The 19,925-nt window shown below is 36.1% G+C and overlaps 2 protein-coding genes across 2 annotated transcripts in view; one reads left to right on the top strand and one right to left on the bottom strand.

The window, feature by feature from the left end:
* The window catches only part of Smp_131100 (endoplasmic reticulum multispan transmembrane protein-related), a gene marked incomplete at its 5' end in the record, with an annotated part of 24,123 nt that extends 16,000 nt beyond the window's left edge, over nt 1-8,123 (bottom strand). The window contains 2 exons of the mRNA XM_018797383.1: nt 7,270-7,433; nt 8,095-8,123. Coding sequence (XP_018652430.1) covers nt 7,270-7,433; nt 8,095-8,123 — 193 coding nt within the window. The remainder of the gene's footprint in view (nt 1-7,269; nt 7,434-8,094) is intronic.
* Nucleotides 8,124-18,119: 9,996 nt separating this feature from the next.
* Smp_131090 (putative cornichon) overlaps nt 18,120-19,925 on the top strand; it is a gene marked incomplete at its 5' end in the record, with an annotated part of 28,698 nt that continues 26,892 nt past the window's right edge. Inside the window, 2 exons of the mRNA XM_018797382.1 lie at nt 18,120-18,253; nt 19,643-19,847. Coding sequence (XP_018652429.1) covers nt 18,120-18,253; nt 19,643-19,847 — 339 coding nt within the window. The remainder of the gene's footprint in view (nt 18,254-19,642; nt 19,848-19,925) is intronic.

Here is a 19,925-nt window from a genome sequence, read left to right as displayed (position 1 = left end):
GTCTAGCTTCAATTGACGCACGCTTTCAACTAATTAAAATTTAAACAATGGACAATTACTTATATTACAATTATTAGTAGTCATAACAACAATAAAATATGGAACCAAATAGGTAAGTTCAATGAATTGACCTTGAATGCAGAATATTAGTGTTCAAGGCTTTGAGTTATTTTCATGATATTGATTTTTATATGAATCAACATACAACATTCAACAAAGGTCCAACATATGTGAACGTGAAGAACATGTTAAGTTAGTATGAACGGTTATCGAATAGATGTCTAATTGGAATAAAAAGAACTCAGCTCTTAATCAATAGGTTGATTCATCTAATTTAAAGTTAATAGCTCGGTATTATCACTTAAAACCGAGTACATAAAAATGTACCTAAGAAATGACCCGGAATGTTTTTCATTATTATTCTCTGTAAAAGCAAAACAAAGCGAACCATTGAAATTGCATTTGTTCACTTGACCAATTAAATTGCTGAAAGCGTCATTCATCATACTGTCTTATATAATATATTTGAATGATTATTTCATTATGTGGTTACGAGTTAGTCCATAATTGTGTGAATTCTTAACACCTTAATGATTGCGCTGTACCATATATTCACAAATAATAAAGGATTAACAGAATAAATTATTTATCCAAATGTATAATACCATCTTTCAAATTATTATTAATATTTTTCCGGCCAAACTAGACATCTTAAGGTAGATTATTACTGTCGATACATAGATGACACACTAATTGTATATGACGAAAATATCGACAAACAAGAGATGTTCGACTTTTTCAATAACGTCCACCCAGCTATTAAATTCATCAGCGAAGAGGAGAAAGACAATAGTATAGCTTTCCTTGACGTCCAACTTTCTAGAAGGATAAACGGTTCCATAAAACGGAATATATTTAGAAAGAATACATGGATGGGTCAGTATACCCATTTCCAAAGCTTCACACCTCTTTAACATAAAATAAATTTGGTTAAAAGTCTCAGCCACAGAATCAAGTTATTATGTTCTGAGGAGTGTCGATAGCGAAATAGATATACTAAAGAACACATTACGGAATAATGGCTATCTAGATTTCACTAAAAAAATTCACAGTAGAAAGTATTAATAAAAAAAGAAGAGACTGTGACTTAGTCAGTAAAAAAACCTTATATCTGAGACTGGAATTTAAAGGAGACATAGCGGGTGATATTTTAACACGTCGACTCAAGAGATTTGTTGAAAGGATGTTTCACGCCTCCAAGCGTGAACTAAACCAGTACTTACACAACAAATCAAGGATAGGTTACCAATGATAGGCTTCTCCATGTGTATATACCAATTCAACTGCTTCTGTGGAGCTAGTTACATAGGCCGTACTCGGAGGGCTTCATCTTTGTGTGTTCGTGAACGTGTACCAACATGGTTGGGAAAAGGAGTTACTAAATCGATCAACAGCACTATTCTTTCTCACTTGGTAGATAGTGAACATCATATCAAAATAAAGAAAGCTTTCTCTGTTTTATATCAAGTTCCAAAAAATCTACCTCAGGGAGCTAGATTACGGCTACTCTACATAGCCGAAGCCTTCTGATTCAACTCCAGAAGACCAAACTTATGTATCCGGCCTATATGTTTACCTTAGCCTACGACTGGAAAGCGGGACACCTAAACTGAATATGATAAACCTCTTAACCCTTCCCATTCTTTTTTGATTACATCTATCTTAATCTTCACATTCATTATTCCCAATTCACATGAATTCCTTTTTATCGTAATTACCCTGATAACACCTCACTTATTACATATTAAATTCACACAAGGATGTTATTATTATTATTACAATTGCTATTATCATTATTATCTCAATTAACAAGATGAAATCCTTCTAGTATGTATTTTATTCACTCGATGTTTTCCATTTTCATTTTTGCTATATTACTATTATACTGATTGTGACTTGACACTTTGCTCCAAATCATTCTGACCTTTATTAAATGACCTGCCTAATTTGCAAATAAGACAGTTTTGAAGGATTATGTGGTAACAGATGTAAACGTTCACCACCTTTAATGTATAGCATTGTCAAAATTATTAATACATGCCTCATTTTGACCTTTGTAAAATATCATAATTATGGACCTATAACTGTAGAGCCTGATGATGAAGTTATTGAAATCAATTATTTGTCCAAGCATTCTTCATTTCTAAATATGCTATAAGAATTTTTAAACTGCCATCATTATTTCCTTTTGCTATCAAATACAAATCTACCATCACACTTTGCACTTTATCGACTACGAATATTAAAACGCAACAAAGTATAGTACAGACCTCAATTAGAATAGATGAAGCATAAAATGACAGCCTAGATAACAAAAATCAAAGAACTTACGACTAAATCATAGCTATATGTCCTATACCGAGATATCTCGATAATATGAAACATATTACTGGTGATATAAAGGGTGGATAAATTGAAATAAATGAATCCTTTGAAACACTTGCTTGAATAAAACAATAATTATATATATATATATATATATATATATATATATAGAGAGAGAGAGAGAGAGAGAGAGAGAGAGACAGATAGCTAATGGAGCTGTGAGAAATTCATTCTGGTATTGAACTCTCAACGGTTAAGTTATGTATTTAATATGATTCGCCAACTGCTCAGATTTGATAACCCATTGATGTCATGGTTCCTAATTACAAAATCTGTGGCTTATAACCGTTTGGTACACAAGACTATGTACGGTGGCAGAAGGCCTGAACTCAGTAAATAATAATGTCAACAGGAAAACTCAATCCTTAACCGAACCATTTATGATCTCTAGTGACCTTCGATGCATACATAAACAATAACACTATTGATTATATCCTCTGTACAGAAAAGAAGATTTAAACGAAAATATCAGTGATTTATAATGATCGGTTTCAAAATCTAATAATTTTGTTACATAATAGATAATAATTTATTAAAAGAAATAAAAACCAAAAAAAAGTTTAAATAGAAACTGGCTCAGTGGTCTATCGGTTAAGTGCTCTGGTGCAAGACCGGTGGGTCCTGGGTTCGAATCTCGTGAGGCGAGATCGTGGATGCGCATTGCTGAGGAGTCCCATAACAGGACGAAACGGCCGTCCAGTGCTTCCAGGTTTTCGATGGTGGTCTAGCTTCAATTGACTCATGATCTCAACTCTTTAAATAGAAACTATTTGAATGTTTATAGACAAAATTAAAACTCACCGATCATAAGGAGTTACATTGTCTGTCTGAGAGGACATTCCAATAGTAATAATAACAAGTCTGAAATATATAAAATTGATTTAAATGTAAAAAAAAACTACACGTATAAAAGAAACAATGGATATAATACGTTATATATGAATGGTAAAAATGTATCAGAGTGTACAAGTCAATATCAATTACCAGTGAATATTTATAAATCAATATTGAATGAAAGAACAATTTTCCCCGTAGAAGATTGATAGCAATTGAAGTAAAAGAAATAGGAACAAATCGACATGAACATATGAATCTTATATTAATGAGTTGTATATATTTCGGAATTGATTGTTTATTTCGATTTCGATGATGATGTTGTTGTTGTACAAATATGTGATATACTTGATATAGGTAAACGTCCTTCAACCTCTTCTTGATATTTGAGAATAGTTTCTAAAATATGAATATATTTTATACTGAGGCGTAGAATTTCATGTTTGCTTAATTTTTTATCCGGTGGATGTGTAGGTAAGATATATCTGAGCGCTGCAAATGCTTGATTAACACTACGCTGACGTTGACGTTCACGACTATCCACTAATAAGAAATCATGTCTATCAGAGAATGAATCCATTAGTAATTTTTTTTTAAGAATGAGTAGATGGATATGTTGGCATATATATATGTATATTTCATTCTCCAATAACAAGCAGTAAAAATATTACAAAAGGTTTAAAGTGAATGAGATAAGTTGACAATATCAGATATGAATGACTCGATATCATAATTAACAATTAACCAATAGAAATATAGAGTAACGAAAGGAAAAAAAAAGGGTGAAGAAATAGGAAAGTGAATATGAATGAATTAAAAAAAAGTCTATAATCATTTTGATAAACAAGAAAAATAAAAAAAAGAGAATGTGATGTGAATGTGTGTATGAGGGGAAAACCAACTGAAACAAAGAAATACAACAATGGATGGTGATGATGATTACGATTATTATCCGCATAGGAATAATTAATTTTATTTTCCATTTTTATCTGATTAACTGTATTTCAATGATAAATAGCTAAAGAAATTATTCAAGAGGAAAGAATGATTTAACGACTAATACTAATAGATTCTTCTTCTTCTATCAAGTTTTATCAGTTTATATAATTAAAGAAGTTTGGGAGATAAGGCTATAAATCACAGGAGACATTCTAGTATAAGTATAAAAATTACATCTCACATATACAAATGAATTGATATATATATAATGTGTACGTGTCGACTGGTAGCTTAGTGGGTTAAGGCGTTCAACCTACAGCCAATGTGTCGTGAGTCCGATCTTTCATCCATCTACTTCAGTTTAAGCAATCGAATAGTATCATTAGCCTTTACACTTTGAAAGTGGTTCATACCCAAGTATCTAATGAAAAGATTATTCATATAAATAATGATTACGAACTTTTGAGTATGTTGTTATGGGATGTTTATTAAAAATGACAGGGGATTTAGTTATTATAGCGTAAAAATGTAGACATATTAGCAGGATAATAAAAAGTAAAGTTGAGTGAGCAACTAATTAAATAACATTTAGGTATTATAAATTTTAGATCTCATCACTTCAGCTTACATAAAAAGATGGAATATTTAAAATTTAGTAGGAATATAATACACATATTAGACTGAAAGTGAATTCAGCAAATGATTTTTGAATAGAATGATACAGTGCAATTTAAATTTTAACTGTAAGCTATTAGCACTAATGTCTAACGAAACGTACATTGTAAAGCACATAAGTGATATCGGTAGACATCAATAGCAACAATTCCACTAGAGATATTTTAATAATGCAAAGAAATAAATGAAATGTCTTTACATTGAAGCTTCAATTTCGTTCTAATGTAAGCAAACAATAGAGACACTTATAGAACATTTTTAAGATTCATTAAAATAAGCGAAAATCGAAGATAAAACCTGTGTCTCTCATGAAGTAAGGATTTCTAAAACAGAATACCTTACTCAAAGAGAAAAAAGTGATTCAATATTTAATGGAAGGTGAAACTGAACTGAGAACATGCTTATGGAACACTGCAACAAATTTCTACTTAACATGCATTCAAACTGTAATTATTTGATAATATATTTTATAAAAGCTATTAGCAATCAGTAGTTTCCGTTTATTGTCGGACACGAAAGTTTTTTTACCAGTTCAACTGTTACAACTATTTTACACCCCCCTATCATATATAAGATGCATGAATTATGACATATCCATCTCTCATTTATATCAAAGAACAGATAAAAAGGAAATATACCAGCAAATGTGATATTTCCTTTTAAAATTTTCGGTACATAACAATCCAATAAATTGTAAGCATTCTATTACAGTATTTAAGTGCATAAAACTAGTATTCATAATTATTCACCCTAAACCGATTGAAAACAGTAACGTTAATGACTATATTTATAGTTAGGAAATAGGTGGTTCAGACGTCTAGATAGGTCACCTTGGAATTTAAACCCATTAAACTAGATAACTGACGTAACCAACGTCTGAAAAATTGTCTAGTACACCTTGAATGACAATCGCTGACACCGGTCAGCAAAGCAACAGATATCAGGGAGTACGGAATAGCTGTCTCGCCTTTTGTTAAAGAGCATTCACCGATGTACCATTACTAGCAGATACGAAGTTTAACTCAATTGCTAGTAAACTAACGTTTAGTTATCAGCTTTGGATCTACCGGTCAAATTTCAAACAGTCGATTTAAAATAATGCTCAATACTTATCGATTTGAGTGACATCAATGGCCTCTTATTTTTGATGGTATCCAGCTCGTATCAAACTGTGATCAGAACTACCTTTAAACACGTACTTATATCACAAGTGGTTCTTGAAGAATGTACACAACCCTTCAATATACGAGACCTGTTTTCTTATTTATAAGCTAGTGAAATCATACAAACATTCTACAAACATACGATTTTTCGAATGTATCTGAAAACATATGCGACGGCCGCGTGAGATATTTATTCGTTAACAAATATTTCTGACTTTTTCTGATTATTTCAGTAAAGCAAAATAATATGTTTATCCCTGGTAAATTTTGTTACACCAACAGACCAATATTTGTACGTGGTTTTGTTAGTAATATAGAATTTATTAAAATTAAACCATTCGTTACTGTGATATTTTTTAAACGGTTACCAGTTTACTCAACATTTACTGGGTCGTAAGCAACATAGAACTTGGCACATATGTGCATCATTTCAAGTCCCCACACCACACAAGTACAGAGAGATGTCACAGTAACTGTTATCTCCCGATAAGAATTATGAATGGTAACTTTTAAGAACTATTTATGGACCAATATGATACATACATTTTTATTGTATAATTGTTAACTAACTAAACTATTCATATTCGTATCCTTATTATAGGCTTTATTTTGACTTATGAATTATTATTATATGATATACCGTTCTTGAGTTATCCCCAGTCTATTAATTACTGCCTCCTACATTCACAGCCACATTTAACTGAATCTCGTACAAATGTTATTTTCCATTTTATGGTACAATGTGGTCTGTCTGTTTAGTATATAAACCCAGTATGTTTGAAATAAATGATTGATACCGCAGAGGCTGTTATTGGTGTTCTGGACTTAAGCGGCTGGGCTAGGCAGAAAGCAGGACCGACAGGTACTCTAGACTGCTCGTATTGGTTTCGTGTGTCATTGGTCCGATCGATAATTCACCGCTCTCTAATTGGGGGTATTATCACGTTATGCAATAACAGGGCATCCAGGCGGCACAAGTAATAACAGTAATGCATGCAGTAACAGTATTAGTGATGGTAGAAAACATTAGGTATACGAGATATGATGACAGAACAAAATACGGATTCATGGAATAAATGAATTCTTTATGATGATTAGGAAACTTAGGGTCTAAAGGAAAGAGAGTGGATGTGCTTACGCCACTTCAAGTGATTCCGAGCCATCATCCTGAATCTCGAAACATTGGTTACGATGATCGCGCGGAACTACCTACTTATATGTATGAAATGTATACTACATATAAAGTTTTGAGACTTATATGCACGGTAAACTAATTTCCTAGTAGAAAAATAAGATTTTTTAGGCATAACTTCTAGTACCCAGTCTGGAACGACAGCAAGATTCTCAACAAAGAATTGTATACTAGAAAACAACACACTAAGGTTTCAAAAACAAGATAATTTAATCCATATTAGAACTAGATATAAGAAGGTATCACAATGTACTCACCCTAATGCAGTTCTCCCATACTATTGCTAGAAGTTAAATAAGCTTCCTTAACTGAAATAAATCTTTCTTACCTGGATTTTTAACTGACAAGTAACTTTTAACAAAAATCGATCTTGTTTATGTAGTGTATGACACCTCATTTTTTCGTTTCCTTGTATCTCGAATTCATTTGTGTAAGGCACTTTTTTAGCATACTGTTGTGCCAGAACTTACGTTTTGAATAAACAGAAAAATGGAAAGGTACTTAAGCTAGTCATTCGATGAATAAATAACATGAGGCCTGGTGATTTAAAAGGTTTTAATGAAATACACATGCCTGTCTTAGACTTTATCCCAAACAGACTAATAAGACGGTCAAAATAATCCGTATACCTTGAGTGCAGACAAACAACTTAACCTGTTAGCTTAACTGCCAGTTGTCATCGTGGTCACTATAAATGGTGCAATCTACAGATAACAGAGTAACACAGCTTTACTTCAGCTGCAGGTTTACTTTTTCAACAGATAGCTGAGGCAGCCTAAGATAACTGCTTATCTTTAATGAAACATTCATCAATTAGAAAGACATTTAGTTATCTTCTACTCCCACCTGATATCATTAAACTGTTCAGAATCCATTAAGTGCAAATGAACATATAGGACTTAGTGAACATTTTCGGTGGTAATGCTTATCATTCGTCTTATAACTTTGTGGAAGATATTATACTAAGTATTTAAAAACGCTTCAGGTCAGTGAGTTCCTTGTGTTGTAGAGTGAAAGTCGTGTATCACAGTCGCAATGTGAGATTAACTGATGCGATTTACCTTGGGAGAGCTATAAACAATACACTTTTAACGAAGTGGATCATAAGCAGTCTTATGATGTAGAAAGGTTCAAACATATTTGAACATTAAAAATTAGCAATCAATGTCATACACACTTCCCTTTTTATTTGACGAATGTGAATAACCTCTAGACAGAGATAATGAAACTCAATTACTAAAATACATGTTCATATGATTAGCTTAAAGCCACGCAATTCGGTTTAACGGCCCGTGATATTGCTCGGTCAAAGTACATCAACCAAGGTCCAAACCTACACCTGACAGTTTAGAGTAGTGTTTCACTGAACTATACTTTGCGAAAAATCCATCTTCAGGTTGCATAAAATCATCAATATTTATTTAAATAGTTAATACTGCTGCTGCAAAAGGCTATAGGATATTATGGTCTATTCGTAGATCTTTCCAGTATTTGGATGAGAAAATGTTTAGATTATTATATCCGACTTTCGTGCGATCACATTTGGAATACGGAATTCAAGCATCGAGTCCTTGTTTGAAATATGAGGCGGATATGCTGGAAAGAGTCCAACGCCGAGGGACTAAATTGGTAAAAGGTCTATTTGCTCTATCTTATGAAGATAGACTGAGACATCTCAACTTACTTCTGTTATCTTACCGTAGAATACGGGGTGATCTTATATTGACTTATCGTATCCTGAACGATGACTTTGGTATTAATATGTTTTATCTTTTCCTTCCGTCTAGGATTGATCATTTGAGAGGACATTCGAAGAAAGTCCAAAAACTGAGATCAAATCGTCTACGTCTGAAGTTTCTTTTCTCGCACCGAGTAGTGAATTACAGGAATTCTCTGCCGGAACACGTAATATCACCACCTTTTGATGACATATTCAAAACGAGATCGGACCTTCACAAGGTAACAAATATGCAAGGACTAATATAGGTCAATAGACCTATCATTATTACTGAAGACTGATAACCTTATGATTAGAAAATACATAAACAACATGAAGACACTGAAAATAGGTTTCATCTATAAACGACTGTCAGTGCAAAAGACGGAAGGAATAAAAAGGATGAAGTGATTTCAATGTCGATAGGAGAGTGAAATAATAAGCTACAAGTCACAGGACATTAAGCAAGGTGCAAGCAAACAAAATCAAAAAAATGTAAGTCACGACAGGAAACCTGTCTTTCCTCTTTAGGACAGACTACTTTAGGAAAACTTTCATTTTTTCAATATGAAATAAACTATTTGCAATGAATTCTTGAGAAAGGATGGAAATTTTCAGACATCTGCCCTCGATAAGTTAATTTAAAGTATCACTACCCCTCTGAAGCAAGTAAAAATAGACAAATTTCTATTTTCGCATCGATTCACATAGAACATCACCATAGAGTCTCGTTTTTTTCCACAAAGTACACTTTTATTTACAACTATCTTGAGTTGGTTATCGACAGCTAGTTGATTAAAAAAACTCGAAAGACAACTGCTAAGCAAGGAAATTATGAGCACTTACAAATGGATATCGTCTTAATGATATGAGTATTTGACAATAATTTAATGGGACAAAATGTTTCGAAACGCATCCAACCAAACCGAACGCCCATAGAAACTGTAACCTCCGCATTACAAGATTAATAACCAAAAAACAAATCTCAGAATGATAGATATTAGTAGATACCTTTACCAGATAAATCACTTAAGTAATGGATTATTCCGTGTTTGTTTGTTTAAACGTTTGATTTGGCGGTGTCTATGGATTTTGGCTAAGATCTGAAAGGATAATGTCCAAGACCTACTTAAAGACAGTCTATTTGATGCCACATTTAGGATTACATTTATTTTCTTCAGATACATAAAAATATGAAAACTTCGTCTATCTAATTGTAGACTTTACAACTTACGATGAATGTAAAGTAAATTGTGATGCGGAAATAACATTCGTGGATTATATTATATCTATCTCCTATTCAGTTTTTCAGAAAAAGTGAGTACGCGTTAGCTTCTGGTTTTTACTTCTGTAATTCGATATACGCTCTCACGTTATAATTAATGGTCTGATGTTATTTACATTATTAATTATATCTGTTTAGTTCTACGTCCCTAAATAATAGAGTTAATAGTTCATTTGACCTATGCCCATTATTTTTCAAGTGTTTCTGCAAAGTCCTGATCTCATTGCTGTCTACTGGTGACACATATCACTTGCCCGAGTAGGGTGTCTTAGACCTTGACACCCTAAAAACTTCCATACTCGTTTTTCTTATAGTTTTGAGCCAATGTGTGATAACTCCGGAGTTGATTAGTCATAAATAAATCTAAAGAATAAGATGCGTCAATACCCAAGTCATTATCCATGGTAAAAGATGCCAGCACAAAATAAATGGCCAAGACTGATGCCTCATGTAGAGCTCGGTCTTCCCTTTTACTGTCATTGAATACCCGTTAATCAGACCTCTGACCAATACTGTAGGAGTATCTTACGTAGATAGCCGCTTATAAATACCTGTACCTTTTTGGTGATAGTAGTGGTAGTTTATTGGTTTTCAGATTCTCTGGTGCGGTTGAGGGTGGGGAGAGTCAGCTCTCCCTCTCGACATGCCCTCACATGGCCGCGTGCATGCAGTCACTTCCAGGGAAGTCCCACTCATTGCCTTATTGCGGCACTAGTGTTCATGAAATCGAGATGACGAAAAACGAATGTCCGGCGCTTTAACTGAGTTGGTTGTGAATACGGAGGATCCACCTAAGGAAGTGGAAAAACCCTGATTCCAAACCAACGTTGCACGTGAGCTTCAGGATCCTAAGGAGACAAATGGAGTATGGACCTATTGTTGGTGAGCGGCTACCATAGGACTGCATCTCCTTACGTTACTCCACTGCTTTATGGATTAGACGTATAGTTCAATGGCTCGACGCTGGAAGTGGATTGGGCACACCTTGAGGAAATCACCTAATTGCGTCACAAGACAAGCCCTCACATGGAATCCTGAAGGTCAAAGGAGAAGAGGAAGACCAAAGAACACATTACGCCGAGAAATAGAGACAGACATGAGAAGAATGAACAAGAACTGGATAGAACTAGAAAAGAAGGCCCAGGACAGAGTGGATTGGAGAAAGCTGATCGGCGGCCTATGCTCCATTGGGAGTAACAGGCGAAAGTAAGTAAGTAAGTCAATGGCTCGAGGTGTGGTCCCCTAAGAAAACCACATGTTTCGGTTTTTGCACCTGGAAAGTATCTCTTCCGTCGCACAAATTGAATGATTTATGTGATGCATATGTATTTGGTGCCTCTTCGTATCAATATTTCTTTAAATAAATAAATGAACTAAACAATAATGTTCAAAAGTCCGACCTAATCATGGGTGAAAATTCTTTTGAGTGTTTGTTTGAATGTTCCTCTTGCGTTGGCGATTCCTGACTTGATGTCTGCGTCAGATCCCCCTTGTTTGTCTCTGTTTTCGAGGCACGTAAAGGTTTCTAATTTTAATCTTCAGTTGTTTTACCATCAAATGTGGTTTGGTTGGTGCTCGTTGTGTTGTATTTCACGATCTGTTTTTGTCGCCTATTTCTTGAGAAACTGCCGTCACGTTGCTATTACTGGAGTATTGAGGGCTTCCTAACCCAGTCAACAGCTATAAAGAAGAGAAAAGGTAGGTCTAGATAACCTTATCTGACACCAGTCTTCGTCTGGGATGAATGTGTGAACTTCCTTTTTATGCCTGACTTCCCAATTCAACCCGTAGGAGTTCCACATGATTGTAACGGTTTTCTCAATTACTCCATAGTGACGAAGGTTCTATCAGCTATTTTTATCTACGTTGTCGAATGGTTTTTCGTCAAGGAATATGGTGTATAGTGGCGAGTTCCATTCAAAAATGATCCATAGTATCGTGATTCGGTCTGTGCACGACCAATCCTTATGGAATCCAGTTTGTTGATCTCGAAGCTGGACGTCTACTGAATCATTCCTCTGATTCAGTAACACTGTTTAAAACTTTTTCTGGCACCAATAGTAGTGTGATTTCTCAGGTCCCCTTTTCTTTGGTATCCTTATAAGATATCCTTCTTTCCGGTCTGTCGCACTTGTTCTTTTTCCCGAATCTTCCTGAATAGTGTAAAGCATGTTTGCAGTTACTTCTATATCTGACTTAAGTGCATTGGCTGTTATATTGTCAGGTCCACTCCCCTTTTCTGCTTTTCTTAAATCTCAATGATTGTTTTACCTTCTTTACCGCCCAGGCCATGCATTCCGCACTTCATCAGTTAGCAATCAGTGTCCGCAGGTACGGTATGTGCTTTGCACCTTCGAAGTGCAAAGTACTTCTACAAAACTGGCAGTATACTAATCCTGTACTCACCCTGGGTAGTGAGCAGATTGAAGTAGTCGAGAAGTTCGTGTATCTAGGTAGCTGCATAAGTGCTGGCGGTGGCGTGAGCGATTAGATTGATGCACGTATAGTGAAAGCCGAAGCAGCTTATGCCAATCTGGGCCATCTTTGGCGCCCTCGTGGTGTTAGTCTGGCTGTAAAAGGTCGGATCTACAACGCGTCGGTGAGAGCAGTTTTGCTCTATGCTTGTGAAACGTGACCTCTCCGAGTTGAGGATGTTAGACGTCTCTCTGTGTTCGATCATCGTTGTCTCCGAAGGATTACTGACATCCAGTGGCAACACCATGTCAGTAATGCAGAGGTTCGGTATCGTGTGTTCGGTAATCCAATTAGTGTCACCATCTTGAAACATCAACTTCTGTGACTTGGACATGTTCTACGAATGTCGTCCCAGAGAATTTCTCGTTGTGCATTATTTGCCGACGCTGGGACTGGTTGGAAAAAACGGAGAGGTGGTCAGTGTATGACATGGTGTCGTGGTATGAAAGTTGCAAAGGGCTAGCTTCTGTTGACCCTTCCCGACTCTCTGGTTGGGGTCCGAGAGATGGTTCAACACTGGCTAGAGACGTTATCGGATATGGCTCAGAACAGAAGCCAGTGGCGATCCTGCTGTAACCTCCTTCTACTTTCTTCATTAAGAGTGTTCATAACTTCCTCAGCTGAAAGCGATCTTCTGGTTGTACATTTCGGTTTTCCCTATTATTACTTTTATTATTACACCAACATTTACTCAGTCCAACATTTACTCAGTGGTTCTTCTTGTTCCTTCTTCTTTTATGTGCACCTTACCCCTTTTCCCATCCTCATTGTTTTGTGGCGTGTATATATATATATATATATGGTCTCCCCTGGTACCAATATTTATGTTTAAATAAATAAATAAAACTGGTCACTCCGGTGTAACTCATTGTGTGTAGGGAGCAATTTTTTCATGATAAGAACACAACATATCCTCTGAAGTTATTTTTTCTATCGAGATCGTATCCAGTGAGTTTCACTCATTCTGTACATGGGCAAGTTGTATCTTCTCATTTCTGCAGCTATTTGAAGGATCCTTCCTGTCTCCTATATTGTCTGGCCATCCCATGTACCTATATTAACTGTTGCCCTGGTTTTTACAAGATGCACCGGCTTCGTCATTTTCCTTGAATTTCAGCTTCCACTATAAGGCGTCACCACTCTTGCATGAAGGCCCTTCAACCCCTCAAGCAGTTTAAATAGGTTAGTCAGTTGACTTCTTTAGCGAAATTCTTTTTCCCAAAGTGAGGTTATCAACTCTTTGCTCAACCCTCCTCCCTTACCCGGGCTTTGGACTGACAATAGTCCTCGAGGGACTCCAGGGTGAGTTGTTCTGTTAATGGTGTACTGGTAATTATCACCGTGGCTAATTTGTACTTCTGGGATTACTCTCCAAACCCAAGCTTCGTAACCATCCAATTGCCTCATCTAAATAAGCTTGGGGCTTAAGCCTACCGAAGTCACTAGTTATTTACTAAACTTTTTTGTCATCTACAAATCGTAGTGTTGACAGCTTAATCTATCCATGTGATACGATGCCCAAAGATTAAGTTTAACGGTCAGGTCTTAATTAATTGGAGTATGAGTGACCTACAAGCTGTTTTGCTCTAATCGTCTATGACAGAATATCTAGTTAATAGTTATTCCTTGCGTCAGACACTACGATTCTGTTGTTGTTAGCACTACCCACTCCATACCTAACTTTTTTCCACCACTTGGTATATACACATTTTACTCTTTTTTTTAGTTTTGTTCTTCTCTAGATAAGTGGATATGTTTTTGGTAGTAAATAGCAGTCTACATTGTTAATTCCGGGTCTACCTTCCCAATGCTTGTTCAACTTCCCGAATCACTTAATATGAGCCTAGTTCTTCCTAATCCACCAGAAGTTTATAGTTTCAGATAGTATTAGAATGCAATTCAGCCATATGTGTAGCGATTAGTGTCAATCAATCAGCTCCTACGTAGGACCAGGCACATTTATGCATCGGTCCGAGTTGTCATACCTCGTTAGCACAACAAGATGAACACCAAATTCATAGAACCAGTTACTTCAGTGGTATTAATATATAAAAGAAAGATTGTATATAAGGATATAGTATAGGAAGGAAAAAAGTTATGAAGCAATCTTAATCTCACGGTTTAGGAGAAGATAAAGAGTGTATACACCTACGCCATTGTGATCGATTATGAGCCATGTCACCTAGAGTCTCCAACCATTAGTTGCGATAGTCACGCGGACCCCAACCAAGTAGTCTGTATCTACCAACAGGGCTCAGACCCGACCGTTGCTACCTTGACGTGGTGGTCGGGTTAGCCTATCTTGATGAACCAATCGAGCTATACAGGTTGGGACAATCATTCCTCAAGGTCCTACCATGCCAGAAAGGTCGGTAAGACTAAAATCAGCAAACTGAAGGTCCGAATGTGAAGTCGTACTGCTGATTGTACAGAGGTGTGACTACAGTAAGGTGTTTCCTTCAGACAACCAGCATAATAGCGATGTTGCCTTCCCACAAGGAGGGGTGGGGTTAGAAAAGGTGGACCCTAAAAATGCACACCTAGCCTTATCCGGCGGTAAGGTCCCAACAAGTACGGGGCCAACATGAAAATTACCCACAAACTGGTTGTGTGTGACCGACCTCAAGCGGTTGTCCCTTGGGCACTGTGGTCACGCTCTCAGGTCACTAAGACCACTTCTAATCCAACTTCCTTTTCAGTTACCTCTAGAAGAACCCTTCCACGGTGTGGACAACCGGAAAGTAATAACTGCGCTCATACCTCTAACAGCAATCAAGATCACTGTATTCATAATCAATCTCCTTCGATTCTTATTATTCTTCTCATCTCGACCTTCAACCCCAAACTTCCTCCTCAAGTGTCATCATGACCAACGATTCCAGAAAGCTCGTTTGGCTTTTGCCAACTTACATCACCTATGGAGAAGACGAGATATCCGTCTACCAATTAAGGGACGACTATTCTGCTCAGCAGTTCGTTCTGTCCTACTTTACGGCTGTGAAACATGGCCATTAAGAGTAGAAGATACTCGCAAGTTACTAGTATTTGACCACAGATGTCTTAGAAATATTGCTCGCATCTGCTGGGATCACCGGGTAAGTAATAGCGAGGTTAGACAGAGGGTATTAGGAAATGATGGTAAATCAGTTGATGAGGTCATGAATCTTCAACGACTGAGATGGTTAGGTCACGTGTTACGTATGCCTGAACACTGATTACCACGATGTGCTATGCTGACCAGTGTAGGGGATGATTAGAAGAGAGTTAAGGGCGGCCAAACCAAAACGTGGTATCAGTGCTTGAAGTCACTAACTTCTAGTCTGAGCCATGTTGGTAGATGCAGACTACTTGGTTGGGGTCCGCGTGACTATCGCAACTAATGGTTGGAGACTCTAGGTGACATGGCTCATAATCGATCACAATGGCGTAGGTGTATACACTCTTTATCTTCTCCTAAACCGTGAGATTAAGATTGCTTCATAACTTTTTTCCTTCCTATACTATATCCTTATATACAATCTTTCTTTTATATATTAATACCACTGAAGTAACTGGTTCTATGAATTTGGTGTTCATCTTGTTGTGCTAACGAGGTATGACAACTCGGACCGATGCATAAATGTGCCTGGTCCTACGTTGTAGATGACTGACTGAGGAAAACTATTCAAAATCAGGCGACAGAAACCCAGTGAGCCCATGGGATGTGCTTACACCAGAATCAGCAATAACAGGTAAAATCAAGACAATTCGACATTAGAAACTAGAGTCCAACTTCGAATCGGTTGCAACATAGACCCAAACAAGTTAAATCGATATAAAAGCTGACAGAATTGTGTATTCATTATTCAGTACTGTTTATTCAATGCAAAGAATCCTCTGCACAAAAGTATAAAATATTGCAACAAACTTCTATTACTCTAAATTCTATGACTTATCCAAGGTTTTCTCTAAATATTGACTACCCGGTATCTACTTCCCATCACAAATATTTCTGGTTAGTTACTTTATAGCTTTTTCATTGAGTAATACTGATCGTAACTGTTACTTTGATATAGTGGTCGAGGTTGTTTATCATGATGGCTCAACTGGGCTATATTCCGTGAAGCACTTGTTCCCTCAGATCCAACCACAACATCCAGATGGGTCAGTTAGGGAACGATGGAACTAAAAGCAGCAGCTCAAGGTTCAATGATGAAGTTGTACAGCATATACAGGGGTGCGACTGTAGTAAGTTGGTTCTCTCAGACAACCACTATCATCTGCAGCGATTCTGCCTTCTCACAAAGAAAGGAAGAGGTTAAAAATATCACACCACACTTTACTCCACGAATTTTCATATCCAAAGGTACAGCCTTCAAAGTATGGAGTTAAAATCACAAAAAAAGCCTCATGACTAATCTTAAGGAGGTATCTTTTGGGCTTTGCGGTCACGCTCCCAGGTCAATAAGACCGGTTAATCCGGCTTTTCAGGTATTTTCACCTGAAGCATTTTTAACGGTGCACGCAGCTGGTAAGTGGCGATTACCATCATACCTCTAACAACATCTGGAATAATCTTGTTCGTGATCAAATCTTCTGACTGATTTTGTAATAATCGTATAACACTTGTATTTCGCTTTACCTTTATTTAGGGCACATTTTCTAAATTTTACTGAAAAAGGCATGCCAAACACTTTGGTATCTCCTGTTTTTTGTTTGGTATGTAGGGTTGTGATATGTTGTGAATAAATAGTACGATCAATAGTTGTCAGTTGAAACAAATCAAAATCAAGAAAACTCTGCCCAGTATTTGCACAAATGATGAGTAAACAGTCCAAAAATTCAAGCTGGTCATCATTGTATCAGCTTTAGTTTCTATGCGTCACATCAGCAATAAGATAAAACAAAATTTATTAAAAAAATGCTTTTCTTATAAAAGGGAATCAGATCATAAAAAAGTGTTGAACGAAATTATGTCTAAGATGTATGGAGAAAAGAAGTTTACTCATGTGTACCTTTACTGCTAATTTTTTATTGCATCAACTCTTTTAATCAACTAGATTTCAGTTATCCTGTGACTGTTTCAACACGTTTCCACTTTGTTTCCAAATTTTAGGCAATCTATCATATGTTGAATTAATTTTCATGGCTATAGTCAATTACCAGGTTTTCTCATAGCTGCTGTCGTTTAAATTCATTTCTACGATCTTTTAGTTCTATTCTACATTCGTTACTGACTGGATAAAGTAATTTAGTCATTAGTTTTCACCTTGTTCTACCTGTGAATAACTGCATGGAGCTGGTGTATTTACTATGCGTTCTTTTTCTGCGCCAACAGCAATTCCAAATTCTTGCTTACCTCAATATCAAGTTCAAAATAACTTCTCTCAACAAAACCAGGCCTTTTTAAATTCCATGGCTCAACCTACATTTAGCCTAATGCCGGCAGTGTCTTACTCTTCTATTCCTGTATGCACATCTCCAACATCTACAAACCCTATGCCTGGATCCAATATTATACAGTCTCAACAGCCTGTAATATTTTCTGCGTAAGTTTATTTTATCCTAAATTATCAGTACCTTTCGTCAAATTTTACACTGTCAGTAACCACTAAAATGCTTCGGCAAGTGAAACCTTTTTTCGCTTATTTAATTTCCTTTTTGAGTTAGGATTAGTGGTCCACAAAATTTTATTTATAAATACTAACCAATATTCATGATTAGTCTTTAGATTTGGAAGAATTTAATTTCCATATTCACAGGTGTATCGAAACTTTTGTGTTTTTGTTGTTGTCAGATCATCCATCCTTTGGATATGTTGAATAGATTTATCGAGTTTACAAATTCCTGTTAGTTTTATATTCTATTAGACTAGGTTTCTTCGCTCAAAACTGTCATAATAATGGTATTTGACTGGAGTATTTTTCAGAGCTGTTCACTCAGATATTATCGACAGTATGAAAATCGAGGTTATCAACAGTTAGCAAGCAAAATACTTACAAGCTGTTATACTTTCGGTCATCTCTTACATAATTTTTGTCATTGTATTGGTTTCAGTAAACTTTCATTGCTTTAAAAAAAAGTACGTATGATTAGTATGTCAACTGGGTGGTAAGATGTACACTTTTCAGTCGATTTCCGCCCTTTATTTTTCAAATTTTCAAATGCGTGACAAATAAATGAAAAATGTAACATTTCTTGCTCTTTATGGTCTGGAAAATAATTTATGCAACATAAATAATAATAGTAGCCAATAATTGGTTTACTTTTTAAATAGCCCAACATTATGTATTGGGTTTATTTACGTTTCCTACCTTGCAAAGTTATTCACACATTATTAGTACTTCAAATAACCAACGCAATGTTGCAACCTATAGCGATAAGATGACCTCATATGATATAATAGGAGTATCTCACTAAAACAGCAAATTATGCAGGATAAGAAGTAAAGTAGTCGACAACTTCACTTGTCTTGGAAGTCTAATCAGCCCTAATGGGTTGGTGTCTGATGAAATCTTTTCACGGATTCAGAAAACCCGTTTGACTTTTGCCAACTTACATCACCTATGGCGAATGCGAGATATCCGTCTATCAATTAAAGGACGAGTATACTGTGCGGCAGTTCGTTCTGTTCTACTTTACGGCTGTGAAAGGTGGCCATTAAGAGTAGAAGATACTCGTAAGTTACTAGTATTAGATACCTTTCTTTCTAAGAACTAATTCTGTCTTTTATATATTACTAACATTGAAGTAACTGGTTCTATGAATTTGGTGTTCATCTTGTTGTATTAATGAGGTATGACAACTTGGACCGATGCATATATGTGCCTGGTCCTACGTTGTAGCTGACTGATAAATTATTCGTTAATAGGGGTTTAAATTAAGATTAACCATACTGTTGTTTAATTTTTGTTCTTTTCTTGTCAATCCTCAAACAGAGCTCCGGGAAACTTTTTCCTTGCTCAATCTACGCCTATTGGTAATCCAGTCGTGGGTGCTCCATCGTTTGTCTTTGCTCCTGGTCAGACTAATCAAAATGCTTTTGTGGTTGCTCATCCATTATCCCAGGCACCTATCGCGGGACAAATGGCCACTCATACAAGTCCCAGCAACTGTGTTATTCGTCTTCCTGATGGACGATTCGTCTTACCAGCTACTGCTCCTAATAATTTAAATCTTCATCATCTTTTACTCGTATTTGTGGCCCTCAGCCTAATTACT

Source organism: Schistosoma mansoni, chromosome 4, assembly GCF_000237925.1.
Source record: "Schistosoma mansoni strain Puerto Rico chromosome 4, complete genome".
NCBI classification, from domain to species: Eukaryota; Metazoa; Platyhelminthes; class Trematoda; order Strigeidida; family Schistosomatidae; genus Schistosoma; species Schistosoma mansoni.
The sequence above is the reverse complement of the archived record's forward strand: the minus strand, read 5'-3'. Positions and strand labels throughout refer to the sequence as shown.